The sequence below is a fragment of the Cricetulus griseus genome, chromosome 4 (assembly GCF_003668045.3).
Source record: "Cricetulus griseus strain 17A/GY chromosome 4, alternate assembly CriGri-PICRH-1.0, whole genome shotgun sequence".
Taxonomy (NCBI): domain Eukaryota; kingdom Metazoa; phylum Chordata; class Mammalia; order Rodentia; family Cricetidae; genus Cricetulus; species Cricetulus griseus.
This window is the reverse complement of record NC_048597.1, coordinates 199,063,941-199,090,773: the sequence shown is the minus strand read 5'-3', so window position 1 is coordinate 199,090,773 and position 26,833 is coordinate 199,063,941. Positions and strand designations below refer to the sequence as shown.

At 40.1% G+C, this 26,833-nt stretch overlaps 1 protein-coding gene across 1 annotated transcript; it reads left to right on the top strand.

Moving 5' to 3' along the window:
- Positions 1-21,923: 21,923 nt before the first annotated feature.
- On the top strand, positions 21,924-23,531 carry Ankrd34c (ankyrin repeat domain 34C). Its single transcript, XM_027410970.2, has one exon. The coding sequence runs from the start codon at positions 21,924-21,926 to the stop codon at positions 23,529-23,531; it is 1,608 nt and encodes a 535-aa protein (XP_027266771.1).
- The last annotated feature ends 3,302 nt before the right edge of the window (positions 23,532-26,833 follow it).

Here is a 26,833-nt window from a genome sequence, read left to right as displayed (position 1 = left end):
ACAAGCAAAAACCTGCTAAGTGGCATGGCTAGGACCTCTGCTACAGCTTTGGTGAGTGGCACAGCCCCCTACTTGAGTCCCTGAAGGCCCAGCCTAAAGCTTGCAGGCCTGGTTGGAGCTGTGTGACCAGGGACAAAATTTAACACCAACCCCTAGCTTTAGGAAGTGTGTGCCCTGCACTACACCAGGCATTTTTACTTTCCTACTTATCATGAAAAAGGCTGTGTAAGTGCGGTGCTGTATGATAGTTTCCTAAGGGGGCCATTTCTCCCCCCTTTTCTCTCTTTTTCTTTTTCTTTTTAAAGCTTTAGGCCCTAGATGGATATTTGAATCCATGTTGGGTAACATTTGTAGTCAGACTTCCTTTGTCCCACCAGCCAGCTCCCAAATAACCACTTGGAGACTTCTTATTAATTATAAAATCTCTGCTGATAGCTTAGGCTTGTTACTAACTAGCTCTTACAACTTAGATTAACCAATCTTTATCAATCTATATGTTGCCACATGACTTGTGGCATTTACCTGTCCTCTTGCATATTTTGCTCCTTCTCCATATGGTTGGTGACTCTGTTCTTCCCAGAATTCTCTTTGTCTGGCTTTCCCATCTATAACTCTTCCTGCCTAGCTATTGGACATTTAGCCCTTTATTAAACCAATGAGAGCATCACATCTTCACAGTGTGCAAAAGATTATTCCACAACATATACATATATCGTGGAATGTTTTGCATATTTTCTTTTAAGAATGTTAGTATTCAGGCGTCTGTACTGGCCTGACCTTGGGGTTCTGACACGATACGGCCTCAACTGCAGCTACTAAGAGCACCACCTGTGCATATTCACTATGTTCCCTTTTAAAAGGGCTTTGCCCACTTCCCATCCTTCTCTGTAATGATAAGTCTTTATTCCATCTGCCTGAGGCCCACTGCCATGTAGGCGCCCAGAATAACACACAGAGTCTTATATTAGTTTACAATGCTTCTGGACAATTGACTAGGATTTCTTATATGCTGGCTCAGTCTTAATTATCATAAATCTATATATTTTATAAGACTTATCTTATTGAGGATGCCTTCTGCTGGCATCCTCTTCTTGGGGTCACATGGTGGCTCCATAGAGAAGAGAGCAGAAGAAGAGGAAGAGCAAGAGAACGACTTCCTTCTTGTCCCTGCTTATATTCTGAGTCTGCCTGCTATGTCACTTTCTGGCTGGATCAAAAAAAAAAAAGGAGAAAGATTAGAATGCTATTATTGTATCTTACGGTGTCTTGTATCTTATGTTTCATGTTTTATTTTTATTTTTATTTTTTTGGTTTTTCGAGACAGTGTTTCTCTGTGTAGCTTTGGAGCCTATCCTGGCACTTGCTCTGGAACGCACAGAGATCCGCCTGCCTCTGCCTCCCGAGTCCTGGGATTAAAGGCATGCACCACCAATGCCTGGCCTTATGTTTTAATTTTTATTTGATTTTAATAATTTTAAAATTTCCTCCTGAAGCTAGATCCTCATCCAATAGGCTAAGGGCATCAGGCTCAATCTTCAGTAATACATTGAGAGTAAAATATTATCTGAAGAAGAAACCACAATTGATAAATAGTCGCACTATGAAAATACAGCAATAGTCAATACAAACAAGTGCCCCTTCAGCTCCAATACGTGATTAATTCTATTAGTGAGGATTTTCATTTTATTTTATTTTTGAGATAATTTCTGGTATTTTAGTTTGATTATTTTTCATTATCTCTGTCTCTTGAATTCTACTTTCATATCTTATTTTGGCATCCTTGTTTAATTCAGCTGTTTGATTGTATTCTCTTTGAATTCATTGAGGAGTTCATTTGTGTCCTATTATTTCATTGAACATTCCTATAGTCATTCATTTGACATTTACCCATCTAGCTTACTTATTGGAGGTCATTAGTATGGAATCAGTCGTTTACAGAGAATTCATGTGCTTGGGTTTTCATATTTCTTGTGTTTCTGTATTGAGATTCATGTATCTGAGTTTAGATTGTTGCTTTGTTTTTCTTTAATCATTCATATACTTTCAGTGGAAATACTTGCAATGCTCAAATGGAACTAGGTTGAATTGAGGGTTGAATGTTAATTTCTCTCCACTGGACTAAAGATATAACTCAGAAGTTAGATCCTCTTCCAACAGGTGCAGGGCACCAGCCTCAATATCCAGTAATTCACTGAGAATAAAATATTATTTGAAGAAGAAACCACAACTGATAGATAGGCCCACTATGAAAATATAGCAATAGTCAATTACAAACAAATATCCCCTCATCTCCAATAGTTGATTTGATAGTAAAGGAACTCAGATAATACTGTATATGTTAAGATGTAAGTTACTGAGTTGATATAAAACAATGCCCACCCTTGGGAGGCTGAGGCAACCTTTAACTTTAGGTCAGCCTGAGTTCACTGGATTTGAGTTTCACACAGATATATGAAAAACACAAAGAAAAGGAACAGTGTTGAGAGATAAAATCTGCTCTACCAAATTGGCATTGGGTATTAAATATTGGAAGCATGAAAGAAAAGGAAAAAGAGTCAGGTTGGGGTGCAAAGTCTGTATACAGTCTCTGTGGTGGTCTCGTGGTGATGGTGCCTAACCTTCTTTCTGGTTTATGGATACTTATCAATTATCTGTGTGGTTCTTTGTAGGGCCAGCTAATGTATGTGAAGCTTGTGTCTATGGCTTCCACAAGATTTCCATCTCATTGGATATTGTGTGGCTGCAATTCAACATTGCCCTACATCACCCCATCTAGAGGAGTCTGCAGGCAGGCTTTATAGTTACATGACACTTCTTCTGGGTTCCTGGACAGGAAGAAGCTTTTTGTCTAGAGTCACCAAGCTACCAACTCAGCACGTGTTTTAAAGATGACTTCCTGTGATGAGAACAGAGTACATACATTTTCTTGTGGTATTATTTAAAATGGAAACTATGTGAAACCTTAATGTTAAACAGAAAATTAGTTGAAGGAAGTCTGGTTTATGCATACATTAAAAGATAATGTAGCCTTTAACAATGACAGAGAAGATAGCATGTAATGACATAAAACTACTCTATAAAGGGATATAAAATTCATTTAAATTAATAACTTTGTAGCTAACATTTTAAGGGAGACAAGAGGAGGATATAAGATGAATATCCCATGTTTTATGGTTTAATTTCTTTTATGTAAATTATGTTGTGCTATTTAATATAAATGCACATAATCCATCCTTCTTGAAAAAATTAATAACAAACATGATAATGCACTATCTATTTTTATTTTTGGTAAGTGTATGCTAACTTGGAACCAGCAGTAGATGAGACCAAGGAACAGAATCATTTCTCAGTCAATCACAACATTCTTGTTTTCCATATTCCAAGTATCTCTTGCATATGACCCATTTGAAGTAAAATATAATTAAAGGTGAAGATGCTTAGGAGATGTGCTTCTGGGGAAGTTGTGGTAGAAGTGGCCACACCCTCTAAATTCTTTTTTTTTCCTTTTTTAAAATTTGAATTAGAAACAAGATTGTTTTACATGTCAATCCCAGTTCCCTCTCCCTCCCCTCCTCCCCTTCCATCCCCCCTCCCAACTAACACCCTACCTATCACATATCCTATCTGTTCCCCAGGGAGGGTGAGGCCTTCCATAGGGGGTCATAAGAGTCTATCATACTTTGGGATAGGGCCTAGGCACACCCCCACGTGTCTTGGCTCAGAGAGTATCTCTGTATGTGGATTGGGCTCCCAAGGTCCACATCTAGGCTAGGGATAAGTACTGAACTACTACAGGAGGTCCTGTAGATTTCTGAGGTTTCCTCACTGAAACCCATGTTCCTGGCATCTGAATCAGTCCCATGCTGGTATCTCAGCTATCAATCTGGGGACCAAGAGCTCCCCAATGTTCAGGTCAGCTGTTTCTGTGGGTTTCGCCAGCTTGATCTGGACCCCTTTGCCCATCACTCATTCTTCTCTGCAACTGGATTCCAGTTCAGTTCAGTGATTAGTTGTGGGTGTCTGCTTCTGTTTCCACCAGCTGCTGGATGAGGGCTATCTGGTGGCATATAAGTCAGCCATCAATCTCATTATCAGGGGAGGGCATTTAAGGTAGCATCTCCTCTGTTGCTTAGATTGTTAGCTGGAGTCATCTGTGTAGATCTCCACACATTTCCCTAGTGCCTGATTTCTCTGTAAACCTAAAGAGTCTCCCTCTATTATGGTATCTCCATTCTTGTTATCTTCTATTCTTCCCCTGACTCAACCTTTCTGCTCCCTCATGTCCTCTGCATCCCTCCTCTTCTTTCCTTCTCATTCTCCTAGCTCCCTCCCCCCTCTTCCTGTGCTCTCAATTTGCTCAGGGGATCTTGACCCTTTCCCCTTCTCCAGGGGACCATGTATATCTCTTTTAGGGTCCTCCTTGTTTACTAGCTTCTCTGGCAGTGTGGATTGTAGGCTGGTAATCCTTTTCTCTATGTCTAAAATCCATATATGAGCCTCTAAATTCTTCTTATCTGGAATGTGGTGCTACACTTTGATCCCTCAGCATCAGTCTGGCAATGAGAAGGCAAAGGCAGAAAGCACCACTGCTATTCCTGCAAGCTCCCGAACCACTCACCCAAGGCCATGCTCAGAACTTTTACTTGATAAGAAAACAAGCTCTTCTCTATTGGCATAATGAACAAAATTGGGCTTATTATACGCTAGATTGTACACTTAGCATATTTTTGTTTAAGCCTTCCTACCAGAATTTGAAATTAGCAAAGAAAAAAAAACTCTGTTTTTAAGATGAGGGTTTCTGTTAATTGTGGCAACTGTGGGCATGTTTAATAGAGACATTGGAAAGAAACCAATCATCTTTTAAAGGAAGGGTGGACTAGAAAGACTTGAAGCATCCTGGGTAAGATAGTAGACCAGAGGCTCCTGCTTCAGAACCCAGTAAGGAAGACCAAGAATAAGAAAGACAGACACATTACAAAGTGAAAGAGAGGAAGGGCTTCAGAAGTTCCCAAAAACACAGCTGAAAGGGCCAGAGAAAAGGATGAGTGAAGCACAGAAAGATTCGAGCTAAGTAACCAGACTTTTAACTGTATGGTTTCCCAGATGCAGAGAGGAGAAGGCTCATCCAAACAGAAAGCAAGGCAGTCCAGGTGAAAAGAGATTGATAGCCCTAGTCTCTGGGCAAGCCCATACCCTCACAAACCACAGATCTACTTGCAAGTTTTGATGAGAAAGTAATTCCTCTGCTCGAAAAGTCACCAATAGTGGAAAGTAATTCCATTTGTCACTCTACACAACTGAGAGTGGAGTCACTGGTGCCCCCTTGAAAGAGTATCTGTTGTTTAAAACTCTGCCACTCTGGAGGCCAGAGAACAGAGAACACCATAAATTGGTAAGCCTAAATTTAACATTCCACAAACAAAGGTGAGAGATAGCTCTGGGATGTAGTTATGAAAAGGGCAAGGAGCAGGCTAGGTTCAGACAGTGACATACATGGAAAAGGTGACTTCATCCTCAGTTGTCAAGAACAAATCTCATCAACTGAGATCACTCTGGGATTTGACATTCTGAGCCTAGTGTCATGGGTGGGCATAGCTCTGGAGCCACCTATCTGCCAATTTTGATTATGCATTCTTTTCATTGTTGGACAATCTTTTTCTTTTCCTTTCCTTCTCTCCCTGTGTTTCTCCTGTTTTCTTTTTGCTGTGCTTTTAGTTACTTTAGACTTTGTTTCTAAAAGCTCTTCTGCTCTTAGTTTTTGTTTTTATTACATTTATCTAAGTTTGTTTATAAAATTTCTAATTACTGAGAAATGTTTTTCATTTTATATAATTTTCTCAATCTCGTAATCTTTTCTACTTCACTGAACCCTTCTCCCTTCATTTTCCTTTTTTTCATTTTGCTTTCCTATGCCACTATTTCTCCTCTCCCTGAATTGCTACCCTAAATGATTTTTAAATCCATAGCACACTTAACATTAGTTTTGTTATTTTCTGATTTATAGTCATTGGTGATAAATTAGTGGACTTTAATCCACTTAAAGTGTTTAGTTTGATGTAGTTGTCAGAGCAACTTTAATTTCAGTGGATCTGATGCTCTCTACTGGTCTCTGTGGTGCCTGCATTTGTGTGCATGCATGCTCAAGCACGCACACACACACACACACACACACACACACACACACACACACTTTAAAAATAAAATAAAAATTTTAATAAAGTCCAAAATCTAGATATCTATTGTGTCCAACAAACCTCATTGCAAGGCCCCCAAAAAGATGGAAATAAATCTATAAGTGAGTAGAAGCTGAAAACAGACTGGCATAGGTATTCTGATATCTGATAAAGTGCAGAAAGTCATTAAATGCTAATAAGACTAACAATTTAGAAATGAGGAAAAACAACTGTAAAAAATACATGTACCAAATGGTGGGGCTTCTAGTTTGGAAGGAAATACACTACTAGGTACAACATGTCATCGAGGTCTGAAAAAATAGTGGATAATTCGAATACCTCACTCTCATCTTTAGGTAGTTTATATCAACTAAAAACGAACAAAGAAACTTCAAGGTTAAACTGTACCATGGATGATTAGACTTAACAGGTAACTCCAGAATATTCCATGTGTCATATACCAAATACCATCCTCAGCAACCTATAGAATGTTCTCTAAAACAGACCACATTTCACACTAAAAAGAAAGTCTTAACAAATACAAAAGAATTAAAATAACTTATTGTATATCTCCTCAGATCATGTTAGAATAAAACTTGAAATCAATAGTAAGAGAAACTACACAAATACACGGAACATGAACAATACAAACTATTGAATGGCTAGTGGATAATTAATAAAATCAGGGAGGAAAAATTTAAGTTCCCCCAAACCAATAAATATTAGTTTACAAGTTACTAACAGTGTTGGAAATGCAAGTCAGTTCTAAGTGTAAAGTGTATGGCTTTGAGTGCTTACGTTAGAAATTCAAGGGCTGAGGAAACATATGGCTCAGGTGGTACAAGCAAAAGTGCTTGCTACATAAACTTGATGACCTGAGCTGGAAAATTGGATCCCATGGTGGAAAAAGAGTACTAACTCCAGAAAGTTGTTCTCAAACCCCCACACATACACCCCTCATATTTATGTGAACATCTAAAGTAAGTAAAGAACGAATTTTTTTTAACTTAGACAGATCTCAAACGAACAACCTAATGGCATACAGCAAGATCTTACAAGAATAAGACAAACCAAATCCAAGGCAGTAGATAGTAAGAAATGATAAATATCAGGGCAGAAATTAATGAGATGAAGACTCAAACAACACTTTATAGATTCAATTAAACAAAGAATGGTTCTTTGAAAATATAAACAGATTGACAAACACCTAGCCAAACTAGCACGAAAGGAAGGTTCAGAAGATTCAAATTAATAAAGCTAAAGTTGGGGAAAAGGGAGGTTATAACACATTCCAGTGGAATCATTAAGCAATTCTTTGGAAATCTATTTTCCCCTAAACTAGAAAAATCTAGAATCTATAGAATATATAGATTCTAGATGTAGATGATCTACCAAAACTAAAGGAAGAGAGTCTAAACAACCTAAATATACTCATAACAAGAAACAGTATTGAAATAGCATCAAAAAGTCTCTCAATTAAGGAAAATCCAGGACCAGGTAGATCCACTGAAAAATTCTACCAGACCTCTAAGGAAGAGCTAATGATAACATTCCTCTGATTGTTCCATGGATTACAAAGAGAAGCGATTCTCCCAAACTCACAGTGAAAAGCCTGAGTAACACTGATGCTCAAACTGGATAAGGACATAGCAAGAAATGAAAATTACAATTCAATTTCCCAATGAACACAGAGGTAAAATTTCTTTTAGCAAAAAAGCTTTAAGAAGATCATATACCATGAACAAATTGCTTCCTTCTCTGGATGCAAGGATAGTGAATATATACAAATTAATAAATGCAATACAACACATAAACAGACCCAAGGACAGAAATCATACAACTATCTCAATAGATGCAGAAAAGGTCTCTGACAAAGTTCATTATCTCTTCACATTAAAAGTCCAGAGGAAACCAAGACTAGGAGAAACATAGTTTGACATAATAAAGATGAGGCACAAGAAACCTAGAATCCTATAACCAAGACTGCACTGGCTAGGAGAAAAACTGAAAACATTTCCTCTAAAATCAGGAACAAGGCAAGAGTATTGACTCTTTCCCTACTTGTTTAGTATACTGCTCAAAATCCTAGCTAGAACAATAAGAGAAAAAAATAAAAAGGGTACAAACAGGAAAGATGACATAAAATTACCTCTGCAGGTAGATGACATGTAGCACAATAATATAAACCCAGAGACAGAAAAAGATATTGGGGTTCAAGCTGAAGATCAGAAAAGCAAAGCAGCCAGCCACTAGAGAACTCTCATCTCTACCAATGCTTAGACTTAAGGGGTGATCCTGTCCTCAGCATGATTGCAGACTGGCTTAGCTCCTGTCTCCTCCCACCTTATGTTACTCTCTAGTGCTGGGATTAAAGGCATGCACCACCACTGCCCAGCTTCTATGGCTAATCAGTGTGGCTGCTGGGATTAAAGTGTGTGCCACCACTGCCTGGCCTGTGTAGCTGACTAGTGTGGCTTGCTCTGCACTGTTATCTTCAGGCAAGCTTTATTTTGTTAGATCATAAACAAAATATCACCACAAGGGCATTAATCTTGTATTTAAATTGTCTTGATAATTCCATCATAGATTTAATAAACAATTTGAGCAAAATATTGGAATAAAAATCAACATATAAAAATTAATAGCATACTGGAGAGATGGCTTAGTGATTAAGAGCACTGGCTGATCCTTCAGACAACCAGGTTCAGTTCCCAGCACCCTCAAGGAGGCTCACAACCCTCTGTAACTTTGCTCCCAAAATGGCCCCAAAGACATTTCATGCACATGGCACACAGACATATAGTAAGACAAACATTCACAAATATAAAAATTAAAATCTAAAAAAAGTCCAAGTCAGTAGCTTTTTAAATGTCAATGATGCTACTTGTAACAACCTTAAAAATTATCTAGAAATTGGGCTGGTGAGATGGCTCAGGGGGCAGGACAACTTGCTGCCAAGCCTGACAAACTGAGTTAATTCCCCAGAATCCCATGGTAGAATGAGAGAACAAATTTCTGCATGTTATCCTCTGACCTGTGTATGCACGCCACAAACATAATACAGACTAAATAAATGTTTACACTGCATAAGAATGATATCTATAACTAAACCTTTGAGACACTGAAGAAATTGAAGAAGACAAAAGATCTTCCCTGCTCATGGGTTAGTAGAATTCGTATCATGAAACAGCTCTGTCACTTAAAGAAATCTATGGGTTCATTGCAATCTCCATCAAAACTCCAATGGCATCTTTCACCGAGCTAGAAAAAGCAATCTGAAAAGAGACAAAGTGCAGAAAGTAGAAAGAGTAGTGGTGCAGGCATCACAGTACTTACTCGTTAATTATACTACAGAGCCACCGTAAGCATCGTGGCACAAAATCCGAAACATATGACAGTGGAATAGAATGGACTACCATAAATAAACCCACATGGCCATAGGCATTTAATCTTTGACAAAGGAGTTAAAAACTGCACATTGACAAAAAAAAAAAAAAAGATTCAAGAAATGGTGCTGGGGAAAGGAGCCAACCAAATGGAAAGGAGTGAGACTACTTCTAGATCTTTCATTCTGCAGAAAAGTCAGTGCAAAGTGTCTTCAGAAGACATGAAATTCTAAAACTGCTAGAGGAAAGCAGGTTCAAAACATTATAGGGACAGTCTACACGGCTCAAAGCACACAGCGGCGGCGGGGCTGGGGGGGCGGGGTCTAGTATCTTTGGATAGATGGGACTGGCAATATAGATTGCTAAAATTTTATTGCTTTTATTAGTAATCAGTTTAAAATGTTGTTATTACTATTGTGATTAATCAAGCGGGTCCAGTACAAAGGGTTCAAGGGGAGGGAGGTGTCTGTATTATTCACTGATGAGCAGATTTGGAGTAGTTTGAGAACCTTTGCTTCATACTGTCACATATGACATTGGTGATACAGAATAGAAGAACACGAAAACACATACACACAGCGGAAGAAAGAGAGGGGAGGAGAGGATAGGAGAGAGAGAGAGAGAGAGAGAGAGAGAGAGAGAGAGACAGACAGACAGACAGACAGACAGACAGAGACAGAGACACAGAGAGAGAGAGACAGAGAGAGAGACACACAGAGAGAGACAGAGAGAGAGACACACACAGAGAGAGACAGAGAGAGAGACACACAGAGAGAGACACAGAGAGAGAGACACACAGAGAGAGAGACTGATGAATCTTCAGCAGGTCCTATCTGCAAAAGCAGACACTATGTCTTGTTCACAGCTGAATCTGAGTGCACTAAGGAGGGCAAATGAGGTCATATAACCCAGATTCAATGAATTTTCTTTTTGCAAAAATGAAAAAAAATATTTCAAATATCCTGGGATAGATAACAGCTTGTTTGAAAAACATTAATAGGTAGATATCAACAGGTTAAATACTAACAGAGATAACTAACACATAAAGAGACGCAGCTATTTATCCTGTTTTACACGATGAGAAACTGGGGCGTGAAGAATGAGTTTAGTGTCTCTTTCACCAGTGATCCCATGGTTAGTAAGAGATGGAACTGGGATTCAAATACAGCAGTTTGTCTCCATGGTCTGTGTTCTCATCCGATGGAATGCACTCCTTGTAGCAGAAAAAAAAAAAGATGTAAAGGATATATTTGCACATGTAACATAAATGTCATGTTGTCACTAAAACAGGGAAAAATGCTCATTGGATATTTTGAAATGGCCATATAAACTGGCAATAAAATGGAAATTGTGTTAGTCAGACAATTCAACTACAGCAAAAAAAAAAAAAAACCACTAGTTATAAACAGCAAAGATAATAGGTGAGAACATGATGTTAGTGTTGAAAAGGGGCAAAAGATCTGGTTCAAAGATGAGTAATTATGATAGGACAATTTGTAACTGGAAAACTATAATTTGAAAATATGAAAGAAATAGCCTATTTTTCTAAGCAAACACATACTACTCAAAATTGGTTCAATGAGAATTAAAAAAATTCCCAGCAGCCATCAATGCTTTTCAAAAGATGGTAAAAAGAAAATCTGTCCTTTAAAATCCATGAAGCACAGATGGTTTTTGAGGGTCATCTAAGACTTAAACTTAAACTCTTAAGTTTAAATTTACACTTAAACTTAAACTGAATAGATAACCCTATTAATAATTTAAATATCTCTGAGGGGAAAACTCAAATTCCAGGAAAATTATTTTATTAGGTTAGTATAATCCCATATTAAAGTTCAATGAGAGATTAACTATCCCTAACAAAGATCAATTTATGAATAGGAATGGAAAACACTACCTTCATATAAGTGAACAATTTGAATCCAGCAGTATGCTTGCGTAAAGGAACAGACATGGTCAAGTAGAGTATAACACAGCAGTCAGAGATCTCATGTTAAATCAGGGCACAGAGGAGTGGGTTTTGCAGAACCGGTGTTGGGACAGTTGGCATCTTATCTCTGTCAGATCCTTACCTTACCCCTTTGCACAAATGTAATAGCCACAAATCACGAAAACATGTAGAGAAAGGAAAATTGTTGAGACTCTGGGTAGAAAGCCTTCTTTAGCAAGACAGGGAATGTAGAAGTGAACATACAAACCTTTACAGGGGGAAAATACCATAAACAGCACTGAAGTCACTAAAAAATCATGGGAACTGGATGGAAACTTCTGGGTAAGGTGCTACAGAACCACCAGCTAATAAAGGCACAGTAGGAAATAGTATTTATACACTTAAAAATGGGTAAAAATTGATAGCCCTCTAGTAAATTTGGTTTTAAAATAAATAGATGGCAGGGCAGTAGAAAATGCCAACAGAGAGTATTGGGATTGCAAAAAGGGTTTCCTCAGAACAGTGTCAGAGACATAAACAAATAAAATTATAAGAATGACAGGTGTATTTTTTCCCTCCTCTTCCTTTTTATTTATTTATTTATTTTGGAAAGAGGCCACAGGGTTGTGGGGGAGGGGTAGACCTGGGAGGAGAGATAAATGAGTGTTATCAGGGTACATTGTGTGAGATGCCCAAATAATCAATAAAAACATATTAGAAAACATGTCAAGGCAACACTTGGAAACTTTGTGCTGGAACATTGGACATATAAATGAGATAGATAATTTTCAATGAATAGAGAAATTACTAAAGTTGACTCAAGAAGTAGGACTTTTGGGGGTAGGATAAACAGACGCTATGTGTGTATACGTATTTAGAAGAAAATTCAGCTTACCTTTGGGAAGCTGACTCGTGGGAGAAGGGTGCAACAGGGATGGGAGGGAGGAGGCACCCACTTTCCAAATATAGTACAGTGCTTTGGATAATTTACAGTAGCCATGGATTAATTTAGTCAAAAGGCAACAAATATTGTTAGTGATGACTCCACGGGAAGTCATGGGAGTAGGGAGGAGGTGGGTTAAAGGATGTAGTTGATCGGGTCCGGAATTATGCATGTGGGAACCATCCAAAACAATCAGATTCTCTCTCCTCTCCACATTGCAGACTGTTATCAAGAGACCCCAAAGAGTCTATCAAAAAATCTGAGGCAGGCAGAGCCACAGAAAGACCAAAGCAGACATGAGTCAGAATCCCTACCGGTGTCAGACTTTGGGAAGGTCCCTTCAAACCTCCAGACCCTAAGGTCTGGACATGCCAAGTGCTCAGGCCACTAGGATTTCTAAGGCTCCTGTCAAGTTGTTGAGTTAAGTCTGATCCCCCCAGAGCTGGGGCAAGGGGGCGGGGCAGCGGCAGCGCTTTTCCCACAGCGGCAGGTAGGCACCTCCCCACTCCCGCTGCTCCCTCCTTCCAGCTTCCTCGCTCACACCCACCCACACAGCCCTCTCCTTTTGCTGCTGGAGAGCCGTTTTCGGGCACCAGCGGGCAGCAGTGGCTTGTCAGCCAGCAGAACTAACAGAAGCCAAGCTGCAGGACTGGGCTGCGCAGGAGCTCTGCAGCCAGCAGCTCCAAGCTGGGGGAGCGTTCTCGCGTTTCTTTAACACTTCTTTCTTTTATTAAACGCCTCTCTTCCCTTGGCTGCCACAACTAGGAAGAGCGGAGAGTGATTTGATTAATTGACACAGAGGTTTCATTTATGGCCCTTGAAGAAGTTCTGAGTAAGTCTGCATTCAATGGCATCCACGAGGACAGGGCTAGCCTAGCTTCTGACCCTGCTTCAGACAGGCAGAGCTCTCTGACAGCCAAGCTGAAGCCGCAGGAGGAGGTGCTGTGGAAGTGATGGCACTGTCCAAGTCCTGGACCGAGGTAGCAGAGCTCCATAAGCAGGTAAGCATCCCCACTGGGTAAGTGCGCCCGAGGGGCTTTCTACCGGTCACCTAGGTGAGACCCAAGGCTCTCCAGAAGTAAGTCCATGTTGTCTAGCCAGGGCGGGAGGCGGGGCTGAAGGAGAGAGGCTGCTTTTATCACAGGAAATTGTGGGAGACTGAAATGGAAGGATATATATATATATATATATATATATATATATATATATATATTAACGCGTGGGGATGAGATGCGTAGGAGCCATGGATTTTTGTAGAAAATGGTTGCAGATTGGAGCTGGCTGTTAGGCGTCTGGGATTTTACAGGAACTGAAGCCACAGCAAAGTCTTACGTTTTTTTTTGTTTGTTTGTTTGTTTGTTTTTGCATAAACCTGTGATGAGTGGGCAATGAGAAGACATGATTGTGAAAATGTGCACAAAATCGTAAAGCATATGTGTCTGAGAATTTCTGAAAAATGATGGCATGAGCATTTATGCTCTGACTTCACTTGGCCCCCTCCCTCCCCCATATTGGGCCTTCAGGAAGGTGCCCAACGACACTGATAGGAATGAACGCCCACAAGCCAGGCTCGGCCGCACCCCAGGTTTCAGCACCTCGGACAGACCCCCCCCCCCCCCCCCCCGGCAGCTTTTAAGCCAATGGATTGGCTCCTAGACTGCTACCTCTATCAGCAGTGGGCGGTGACTCTCTTGGTTCAGCCAGACATGGCTCTTGAACCGCAAACACCCAATTTTTAACGGGCTTCTAACTGCTTCCCGCAGACTACAGAAGGAAGAGGCGGAGTGCAAAGATACCCTTCCAAGCTTCCGTAAATGCTGCCTCTGAACGAAGTGGCCTCCTTAGTTTTGGAGTGTGTATCCAAACTTTGTAAAGAACTTATCATTTATAAACCGCTCACCGTGTGCCAACACTCTGTGCCAAACACTCTATATAGACTGTATAATTTTATACACCATGATAGCTCCATTTGTATACTATTTTTATCCCCATTTTTCAGATGAGAAAAACTGAAGCGAGAGACTAAGAAACTTGTCCAAGTTTATACAACCACGGACTGTTACAGGGGACTGCATCTTAAACTCCACCCCAGGCTGCCGAGGTGGAACCATAAGTGTGAGCAGAGTTTCCTCTGTGAAATAGCCCTGGGCTTGGACTTGAAGGGCAGAACCTGATAAAAGTTGCAACACTGTATCTTTGGACAGAGTTACTGCATGTGTTATTGCATGTGTTTGGCACTGTAGCTCAGTAGGTAGAGTGTCTGCCCAGCACACTCAAAGCCCAGGGTAAGACCCTCCTAATCAGTAAAACTAGGCAACATGGTTGCATGCCTTCAATCTAAGTACTCTGGAAGAACAGGCAGAAGAATCAGAAATTCATGGCCATCCTTCTTTACTTGGGAATTTGATAACACAGTGAGATACATGAGACCCTATCTCAAAAAAATAATGTCCCTGTAAGGTTAGCATAATGCTTCCCTGGAAGAAATTGTGTGTGTGTGTGTGTGTGTGTGTGTGTGTGTGTGTGTGTGTGTGTGTGTGTGTGTCTTCATGCTTTAACTGTGGTTGGTGGAATTAGTAAGCAGAAAGTAGCAGGTCGTTGAAAAAGCTACAAGGCAATAATGTACAGTAATGTTACACTGCAGGCCTGGGTTCAGAGCAAGGCAGGGCTCCATGGAAAAGATGGGAGACAAGATTAAGTCAATGTAATAACACTTTAGGGATTTTTAAGCAGAACTTCCTACAGGACATTCACAAGCTGGTATCATTTGATCCTTACAGCACTGTGAAGTAGGCAGGGCTTGGGGTCATTCTATTCATTTGACAAAAGAATGCTTGTCCTGAATTCTTTGGGTACCCACCTAGTAACAGAGCTGAAATTCTAAACAACTCCCTGCCATTTTTGTTTGGCAATAACTCTTGCTGCAGACTGGCACTTCCTTTGGAGCTTGGAATTTGGCAATTTCAGCACTAAAAGTGTTTAGATAAATAGTATTAACATGTGACAGCAATGATGTCTAAACTAATTTTGGATCAACTTAATAGATGCATATTAACTATATCCTATTTTTGTTCATAAGGGAGTTAAAACAATCTTTAAAGATTCACATGATATCAAGCTTATATTCAGTAGTAGTTGAAGTAGAGGAGAAACAAGATAAACTATAGCCAGAGACAAACGAATACAAAATATATTTTAGAAAGTCCTAGAAACCTTCTCTGGGTCAGTAAGGACAATATATGCATAGCTTTTGGGTAATGCATAAATAATTGTAAAGATACTCTCAAAACATCCACAGATCTTCCTCTTTTTCATAATGACATATTTCAGATCACTGAAATATTTGCTTGTGTGACGAATGAGGGAAGATAACTGGAAATTTGTTGGACCTGTGACCGAAGAAACTAGCCATCAGGGAAATGACATTATGACATTACATCTTTACCAAAGTAATTGCTAGTTACATAATTTATGATGGCTCACTTGACCATATGCACCTTAAAGTTAACAACAACAAAAAAACCTCTGCATTTATTGTTTATTTGATCCTTCTGACAACTTTGAAGAGGTCAGCAATAGGACATGAGAGAAAGGGTAAGACTATGGCATGATGGCCTTTTGCTTTTATAGGCAACCCCTGTCCCTATTTAGCCCAGATAAGTTAGCAAATGTATGAATAAGGCTTGTATTACTATAGAGAAAGGCAGGGCCCGCTCACGATAAACAATGACTAATTCTCCTTAACATTTTCAGTTAGAGTAATTAATATATCATGCCCAGGACTGAAGAAATGGCTCAGCATTTAAGAACACTTGTTGTTTTTACAGAACACCTGGGTCTCAGAACCTACATGTCAGCTCATTGTCAGTTCATAGCCATTCCACAGCCTCTTCTGATCTCCTTGGGTATGTGGCAAGCACATGGTACACAACAACACATTCAAGCAAAACATTAATGCACAGAAAATAAAAGTAAACAAATCAAACAACGTTTAAAATATTATCCCAGTCAAACAGCATATGACTATGGGTCACATGGCTCACAGGCCTTAATTTGTGGACTTGGTCTGAAAAACTCAAGCTGAAGATTTGGAAAGACATGACAATGAATGATTCTAGGTTCAATGAGGAAAAGGCTCAATTCTGTCATTTTTGCTTCCTAATTTTAAATTTGAAAGATTGAGCAAGATGGTCCCTCGGAGCTTAAAAGGGATATAAGACTTCTATACATTTATAGATAACAAAATAGCTGAAGGACTTCAGGACAAAGATGGTACACACCTCCCTCTGTCATGCTAGTCAAACAGCATATGATTTAACTTTTGCGGGGCACACCATCTAACTTTTAGATGTTGGTGGTATTTAATCTTCACATTTATTTTGTAGCCCTGGTGCCTTGGAATTCATGTTAGTCACCATCATAGTATAATGTTAAAAAAGTTAAATCTTAAGGATCATTGAGATGTGTGTGTGTAGTAGGCATGTCAAGGGCTTGGGAAGAAGACAACAGGGACACTGCTCAGTTTACTTTTGTTCTGAAACACAAGACAATTATTTTCTTTGGGGATATGTTTTGATTATTTTTCATCTTTAAGTTTTTGAAAAAATCACATATTATTTATTTTTGAGACATCTTTCATTGGCATGGAACTCAACAATTAGGTTAACCTGGAGGTCCAGGGAGTGTCAGGGATCTTCCTGTCTCTGCCTTTCCCGTGCTGGTTTTCCTAGTGTGTTCTGACACACCCAGGTTTTTCACAGGAATTCTGGGTCTCGAACTCAGGTTCTCATGCTTACAAGGCAAGTGTTTTACTGACTTGGCATCAGGTAAGGTTTTAAAAATAAAATAATGGCATTTAGAGCAGCCAAAGTGCTAAGATTTCAAAATTCAGAGGGCATGTCAGCTGTTTCTGGTAAGAAATGAAAGCTTAGAGATGCCTGGTAAAGTATCCTGTCTTCCCAGCATTGGGTGTTGTTAGCATTTACTTCATGGGGCACAGTAGAAAACAAATCTCGAATGAAAGGAAACTAGATATTGGTTAATTCACACATCAAATGCATCACTGGTCAGGTCTGTCTTTCCGAGTTCTCTTCGGCTTTACTCACCCTCAGCCTCTGTATTGTAGTAGCCCCAATTCTCTTCATCCCTGCAAGGCTCTTAAGTGGCCTCCCAGCCTCCCAATCCATCCCTACCTTTTCTCCAATGATTATGTCACCTTTTCATTTACAGCTACCTGCAATTTGACATTTCCACATACTAGCATCTACCTTTAGGACAACAGTCTAAAAGGTGTTGCCTGTCCCACCAATGCCTGTACCCCAATGCCTGTACCCCTTCACCCCTGACCCTATACCACAAGGCTTCCTAAATTTATGTGATACGCTACCCCTTTCTTTATAACCCACGTGTAATGCCTTCAAGTCTTGGTTCAAGAAACTTCCATCCTTTTTTTTTTTTTTTAAGAGCTAGCCCAATTTTGTGTTCATTATGAATCCTTTCCTAATCTATACCCTTAATTCCTCATGGTACCGATCTCTCTTAGTTGGATGTCTGTCTTCAATTCTGTGACTTACTACACAAACTGACAATTGTTTCACATAGAGGCCAAGAATGTGGACTTTGAGGTGAGACTTCTGGATTTGAATTCTAATTATATAATCTACTACTTAGGTGGTTTTAGATTAGTGACTTTCTCTCCCTGATGCCCAGTTTAAACTTCCTTTCAAGAAACAGATATTACTATCCATCTCATGGTATTGTTGTAAGGAGTAGGTGACAATGCATAGAGGAATTGTCATTAACCAGCACCTTGCTTGGTACATGGCAAGCAAATCATAAAAAACTTATTACCTTCCTTTGAGATTGTAAATACCTGCATTCAATATATCTCTTAATATCTACATAAATATCCACATATCTCTATCTTCATATCTGACTATGATCAATGATGAATAAATGAATAAATAAACAAATAGCACTGATACCTTATTCAGAATTTACTTGATTTTAAATAGGAGAAATTTTAACTTCCATAAAAAGAGACAAAACCATACTAATTAACTTAAAGTCTTTTATAGAGTGCCTTTTCTTGTACTTCAAAGGCCCCCCAAAAAAATTCAAAACAGAGAGGGGAATTCTTTCTCCAACTCTTTTCTCAGATCATTGGTAGGTCCACTCAGGCAGCTGTAATCATCTGGTAGCTGACTGGGGCTAGACGGATGAAATGGTTTCACTTACGCCCAGGAAGTTAGCTGAAGCTCCACCTGACCTTTCTTGTGGGATACTCTAGTCTTCCTCATAAAACATCTTGGTTCCAAAAGGGCGGGGGGACTTAGATGTTGTAAGGTTTATGAAAGCTTTGCTTAAAAGTGATGGTGCTATTTTGCCCATTTTATTGGACAGCTCCTCATACATATACCAGGAAAGGAAACTTTCATAGCCATGGTTACAGTTTATCACAATTATCCAGGCATGTGTTCAGTGGGTCAAAATGTAGGCTTCAATTTAGTATAGTGGTATCTATTTATAGCCCAGCAGGTTCCTGATGGTTTCTGACTTCCTGCATCCTTTGGGTTGTCATTCTGTCTAACTACCTTGTGCTTTGATTTGATTTTCCTTGAGTACTAATGAGACTGAGTACCTTTGATGAGCATGTAAAGCTCATGGGTCATTTGTGTATCCTCTTTCGGAGGAAGTGATTTGGAGGAGTTCTTTATATAGTCTGGATATGAGTCATTGTAATTTTACTCAACTTTCCCTCTTGGATCTTGATTGATTTTTTTCTCTTGATTACAAAGGAAGTAACATTTGAGCTGATGTTTGAGGATGATGAATAATTAAAGAAGAGCAGGGAGTCCTTATAGTTAGAAACAAGAGGAGTGCCAGGAGGGGGAAAGTGGGCGTATTTAAGAAACACTGACATCTTAAGGTAGGCAAGATATGAGAAGAGCTGACATTTTAGGGGATGATTCTGGAAGGGGAGTTAGGGTCAGGGGAAGAAAGGCTTCCATGATGGAATGAAGAGAAGTGTTTTCACCAAATATCCCCTTTAATTTAGTTAATGCTTGGAAATTCTTCTTTGGATCTTCAGAGCTTGGAGAATAAGATGTTTATTGAATATTGAACAATGCAAAACTTTAACACAGTCACCATAGGTAGCACACCATTAAGGAGATCATTATAATGGCAGGAGAGAGAGAGAGAGAGAGAGAGAGAGAGAGAGAGAGAGAGAGAGAGAGAGCTACATACACACAGAGAAAGAAAGATCAATAGGATATTAAAAGAGAAAGGAGATGAGGAAGGAGACAGAAATACAGACTTGTCGATGTCAGTTGTGCAATGTCCTCAGGTGACAGCAATTTTTCAGAAACTCTCATAGAAACATGGAAGCACAATTGCAGTAGGTTAGACTCAGAGTCTTCAGTACTTCACTACCTCTTCTGAAGTAGAGGAAAATGTGCTGTAGCCAGAAGATACAGACCAGGCTGTTGCTGCTATTACTTTTAAAGCAGAGTGCTTCCAAGAGGAACTGAGATGGATGAATGAAACCTCTTTCTCTTAATGTGGTATGGTGTGGCACTGAGAGTGACAGGGATGGTGTGTGTGTGTGTGTGTGTGTGTGTGTGTGTGTGTGTGTGTGTGCACTCGCGTGCGTGTGCACACATGCGTGCGTGCGTGCATGAGTGTGGAGAGGCCATAGGTCATCCTTGGGTGTTACTCCTAGGAGCCGTACACATTTTATTTTTTGAGACAAGATTTCTCACTAGGACCTGAGTTTCAGCAATTATGCTAGGCTGTCTGGCCACCAATCCCCTGAGATCCTTCTGCTGGTACCTCCATATCTCTAGGATCGCAATTGTACTTTACTATGCCCATCTTTTAAAATGGGTTTTGGGCTATCTGAACTATCTTTCAGGCCCTGGTTTTCTTTTTTATGCAGTAAAACATTTTAAAGGATGAGCATTTATCTCTCAATTTCAGCCAAGAAAACTTTGCCTTCCAATTCTATAGAAAACAGAAACTGGGAAGCCATTGCCTCGAGTAATACAGAAATATAAAGAATGCTATAGATCAGGTGAGGAGGAAATAATAGGCCGTTAGCTCATTGAGAGATGGTTACCCAGAGTGTCCATGTGGAGAGGCTATTCTTGCAGACATGAGTCAATGCAATTGGTGCCCATAGGCTGGCCAGGTCATCTAGCCTTCCCATCACTCCCTATTTGTAAAATGTATCTCAAGCACACAGTGTAGAAATTCCTAGTCCATGGACTAGACAACTCACATGAGGAGAACAAGGCAGAAAACTAGAGTGTGACAAACTTTGATGGAGGAAACTTTGGTTTTTAACTTTGTTTCACAATATGTGTGAACAAAAAATACAACACTGTTCTCTATTCCATGTCGTATATCAGTTCAGCAAGAAGGAAGGATATAACATGGCATGGTGGGAGCTATTGTGAATTAGGCAAATGGGAAAGTGGGGACTAGACCCTGGAAAAGAATGGTTATATTGACTTTATTTTATATATTTATTACTGCTTTCTCTTCACCGTCACAGTGATACATATTCATTTTAAGAACACAACAAAAAGAAAACAATGAATACCTCCCTAGGCCTATTATCTAGAATAAGGATCAACATGTTGATGTATTTTCTGCTAGCTGTTCTGATGCACATCAATAACAACGCATTTAATGATTATTTGTAAAGTGTCCTACTCATTATGTGTGAATCACTGCTAAGTGCCAAGAGGATGCAACAGTGGAAACAAACAGTTATGAATGTTTATTTCCTAAAGGAACTTAGGTTTCTATATTTGTGTTAACTGATCAGTCAACACAATCATATCTTGCAATTTAAAAATAGTTACTGTGTGCTCTGCATTACGCTAATTGCCTTTCATAGGGCCAGGTGGTTTGTGTGTGTGTGTGTGTGTGTGTGTGTGTGTGTGTGTGTGTGTGTGTGTGTATTTTACACACATTTTTAGATGTATTTATTTTATTTTATGTGTGTGAGTGTTTTGCCTTCATGTACCAGGTGTATGCCTGCTGTCCATGGAGGTGAGAAGGTATTGGGTCCCCTTGAACTGGAGATATACATTAATCTGAGCCACCATGTGGATTCCTGGACTCAAACCCAGGCCTTCTGCAAGAATAACAAATGTTCTTAGCCACTGAACCAACTCTACAGCCCTTAGCCAGGTGTTTCATATTCACTATCTGAAGAAATCTTTAGAATAACCCTAGGAAGTAGGTCACTACTATTTCCATCCTCATTATAGATGAATAAACTCACTCATAGGCTTTAGAAATCTTAGTTCAGTTAACACATCTTGGGATCAGGCTGGGACATGATTGTACCTAGACTTTGAAATAAACAATTATGGTTCATAGAATAGCAATATAATATGTAATATATAATGTTTTCCCTTCTTTTTCCCTTGCTAGGTCTGATTGCCCCTGTGGCTCAGAGGTCCTAAGTTGTAGCCACCATGATGGATGATGACACTGAGTTGAGGACTGATGGAAACTCCCTCTTAAAGGCTGTATGGTTAGGGAGGCTCCGGCTAACCAGACTCCTCTTGGAAGGGGGAGCTTATATCAATGAAAGCAATGACAAAGGTGAAACAGCTCTCATGGTAGCATGCATTACTAAACATGTGGACCAGCAAAGCATTAGCAAGTCTAAGATGGTGAAGTATCTGTTGGACAATAGGGCAGACCCCAATATCCAGGATAAGTCTGGCAAGACTGCGCTAATCCATGCTTGCATCAGAAGAGCTGGGGGAGAAGTCGTGTCCTTACTGCTGGAGAATGGAGCAGACCCTAGTCTTGAGGATCGCACTGGGGCTTCAGCTCTGGTTTATGCAATAAATGCAGATGACAAGGATGCACTGAAGCATCTCCTTGATGCCTGCAAGGCCAAAGGTAAGGAAGTGATTATTATAACAACAGACAAATCATCTTCAGGCACAAAAACCACCAAGCAGTATCTCAATGTCCCTCCATCACCCAAAGTGGAAGATAGACAGTCACCACCACTGTGTGCATCTCCTTCTGACATTGAACTGAAGGCTCCTAGTCTGGATTCTCCACCCAGTGAGAAGGATGATGATTTCTTCATCCTCCAATCAGGACACCAAAGTGGCTGTAGTACTTCCAAGGCCCTTAATGAGCCTGGATCACCCACCAGGAAAGTGTCTAGCCTTAAAAGGGCCCGTTTGCCCCAACTGAAGAGGCTCCAATCTGAACCCTGGGGCTTGATTGCTCCCTCTGTGTTGGCAGCCTCCACACGCCAGGATGAAACCCATGGCACAAGCACAGATAATGAGATCGTCAGGAGCATCAATGACATCTCTTTCCCTAAAAGGGGTCCCCTCTCCAGAGCCAACAGCATTGACAGTAAAGACTGCACACTCTTCCCCACAGTCCAGGAACAAGTTCTGAAGGTTCCAGCTTCAGCACCAGCTACCTGGAAAGCAGCTTATGAGAAAGGCCAGGCCCCCCACCCACGCCTGGCCAGGAGAGGAACAACACTTCCTGTTGACCAGGAGAAGGCTGGGATGTGTCCACCAGGACCATCAGCTCTGAAAGATCCAGCATCTCTCAAGCTGCTGGAAAATGATCTCTATGACCTAGATGTACAGCCAGGGGCTGACCCACCCAACACTATGTCCCTTGAGTCTGCCAAAGGACCTTTAGATAGAAAGAAGCTCAACAGCTCCCACTTGTCCCTTTTCCATGGCTCTCGGGAGTGCCTGGATGCTGTACCCAGCACGTCTCCCAGCTCAGTGCGCCGCAGGCCCCCTCATCTTCTAGAAAGAAGAGGTTCGGGAACTCTCTTACTAGACCGCATTGCTCACACAAGGCCTGGCTTTCTTCCCCCTTTAAATGTGAATTCAAACCCACCTATCCCAGACATCAGAGCCAGTAGCAAACCAGCTGCCCCACTTGCTGGTGGCTTAAAATCTATGGTTCCCATTGCTCCAAATTCACCAAAGAGAGTTGACTTGAGAAGTAAAAAGAAACTCCTTCGAAGGCATTCTATGCAGATTGAACAGATGAAGCAGCTCTCTGACTTTGAAGAAATCATGACCTAGAACCCCTTAGAAACAGTTTCCCCACTCCTAACCTATAGAATAAGGAAGAAACCAAATCTACAACAACACAGTCACACAGACCCTCTTCATCCCAATCATGGTGTGTGGCAACATCAGAAAACACGATGATAGGTGTAGCTTCTTCACTTCTGAGGCAAACCCAAGCGTTATTTCAGAGTGCCACTTCTGAGATAACCCCTGGGTGTTGCTGCTGCTGTTGTTGCTGTTTCACACACACATACACACACAAACACACACACACACACACACACACACACACACAGAGCTCAGGATAATTGGGTTGTGGAGATGAAGGTACAGGAAGAAATAAAGTCTCCAAAGGAAACACACCTTCGTAGATGGAAGGTAACTACGCAAGTGTAATGGTTGGTATTTTCTGCCAGGAAAGCAGAGAGCATGAATTTAAAACATGAGATTGCATTCAGAGTATGTCACTTGTAGTCTATAAAGTGCCTGAAAAGAAAATAAAGCTTGCATATCTTTCTGGAATGTGGAGAAGCTCAAGAACACCCCTTAACTACTGTATCTGAGTGCCTAAGTTCTACACGGTGAAGGAGAAGCAGTGTTCCCTCATACAAGAGGTTTTGACATGTGGGGATCATCTCTTGCTGTGCTGTGACCATTGTTAAAAATGGTAGGGGGCATTTAGATGCCCTACTAATGTGTTTTGTTCCCATGCTAATTTGGATGTGCTGTAAATCCCCAAGTATCACAACTATATGGGTCTGCAATGATGTGCTCCAGTAAGTAGTCATTCAGAGATGAGCTTTCCTCCAGAAATGAAACCAGAGACACCATGCAGGTCCATGTTGAAATGGCTTGCAGCACCCTCTTTTTTTTTAAAAAAAAAAAAACATAATTAACTAAGTTGGACTCAAAGGTGATGTAATTGACCCAACAGACCTTTACAAATGCCTCCTGATTATCTTTAAGACAGTTGGGGAGATTTATGGAGAGCATAATGATAACTGACCATAGCGTATATACAGATTAACTAGCACAGTGGGTGGCCTCCAGATGGAAGCAGCGGGAACCAGTTCACTTTTTAAAGCCTGAACATTTAGTGGGGGTGAAAGTAATTTAAGGGCAATCTGGCTTCTCCTTTACCTGAATTATCTAGGTGATGGAGGATCTATATCAATCACTTCTACAATTGTTCCAAGGTATGAGAAAACCCACAGAGGAAGAGATGTTGCACATTTGGCATAAGGTAGCTACACTGTAAATGAGGAGATAGAGCCCTCGTTTTCCTCCATTTATTTTTCCTCTTATGTAGGCTGAGGTGCATTTGTTCAGTAGTTAAGAAATGCAGGTGTCCCCACAGATGGAATCATGCAGAGGAACAATCAAGGCTCCAGGTCTGACAGATTAGGGTTTTCAAATGTTTGATTTTAGGAAAGCAGTGATGCAACTTTAAGTCTCTCTTCCATCAGCTGTGCAATGGGATTCACAATGTCTATAAAGCTGTGCTAAGGATGAAACCGTGCAGTAGATAGAAGCATCAGATTTTGCGTGGGGCATGGGTACTGATCATTAGTTGACAGGTAGCTACTCTTTAGTTACTTCTTAAGATCCTGGAAGCTGAAAAAATATCAGGCAGTAAATGATGCCCTATACAAAGCAGAGTCAAGTCTAGCTAAAAGATTCGAATGTCTCTATGAGACCCTTAGTGGTTCTATAAATATCAACGCCTAAAAACACATTTGTCACATAAAACAATTGCCACAAAAGCTCTAATCTTACACCATTTCTATAAGATCATATGATAGAAATTTGTCTACATTTATATTCCAAAACAGTTGTCAGTAATATTTATAAACAAAACAAAACATTTATTTTTTTTAATGGTTCCTTCAAGGTAATAGCTTACTGGATCTCAGCACTTTTTACACTCGGGGCTGGTAACTGTTATGAGGGCTGTGTCCTGGGCGTTGTGGAATGAACAGAAACACCTCTGGCACGACTCAGTAGATGACAATGTAGAAGAAAATTTCCTAGGCCTTTAGTTAAGATTTGGAAGCCTAATTTATCCTAAGTAGTAACTGTGGTACATTCATAATAGTTAGCTTAACTGAAGTACCAAATGATAAATTGCTCATTCAGAGTAGTCAAACCATTGCACAAAAACATAAGATCAGATATTTTCATGCTGGTGTCAGCCAGTCCTTTCCATCTGCCTTTCTCTAGGTAGCCATCAGGACAGCATCTTATCTCATTAGTTCCTGGCGATGTATTAGTCAAGTTAGACTGTCCTAAGCTAGTGTAATGGTCAAATTACTGCACCACTGGCCATGCCCAAATAAGTATTGTTGTCCATGTTAATGAACTTCACAGAAATGCTTTTCAAAAAATGTTTTAGATTCATACATGCTTTCTAGTCAGGGGTTTCATTTCCCTTTGGAAATCTAGTCACACTACAAGTTAACTTCAAACTATGTTTTTAATGATCTATCCACTTAAATGTCTAGATTGTTTCTAAATGTAATTTAGAAACTGAGCCTGAAGTTTAAAGTCTAGAACTTTGGATTAATTTCTAGACATTCCAAAGCCTTTGTTTTTTTTTAAACTGTCAATTCTCTTAGAATTCTGTTCGTAAATGGTACTGTGTACATGCTTTGTGTGTGTTGGTGCTTCAGGTGTAGCCCGTGCTGCCTAACTTGGTTCTCTGCAGTGCTCTGTCCTAGTCTCAAGCAGAGGATGTGTGCAAACATGTATCCAAGTCCATGCAAGGAAACTATTTAGACGTTTCTAAGATGTCAATAAAAGATATATTACAATCCTTCAATACAAATTACTTCTCATTTTTTGTCAGAGAAATTTCAAGGTTAAGTATCTCTGTACATTTTCTTTCATTTATCTTTTAAAGACAGAATCTCGAGATGCTTGGTCTGGCTTATGGTCTTTTGCCAGGAGCCAACCCAGCCGGGTATGGGAGTTCCTGGGATAAGGGTCCTCGAAGAATAGGTGGGTAAGGATTCCGTGGTGACAAACAGAAACAAACACAGAGGCAGTTTGAATCTGAGTGTATTTTGAAGTTCTCAAACAAGGCTTTTTTATAGAGATATTTTCTCAGGGGATGTTTTTGTTAAACAAACCCAAACATATGACTTTATTGTTACTTGGCACAGTGACACAGAAATCCAAAACATAGAATCATCCAGGGTTAATCAAAACACAAAATTGTCCTTGGTTAATCAAAACATAGGCCCACCCTTGATTAACATAGGATCATCCAAGGCTAAACGCATATTTCTTAGATCAAATTAATGTATTTTTATGGT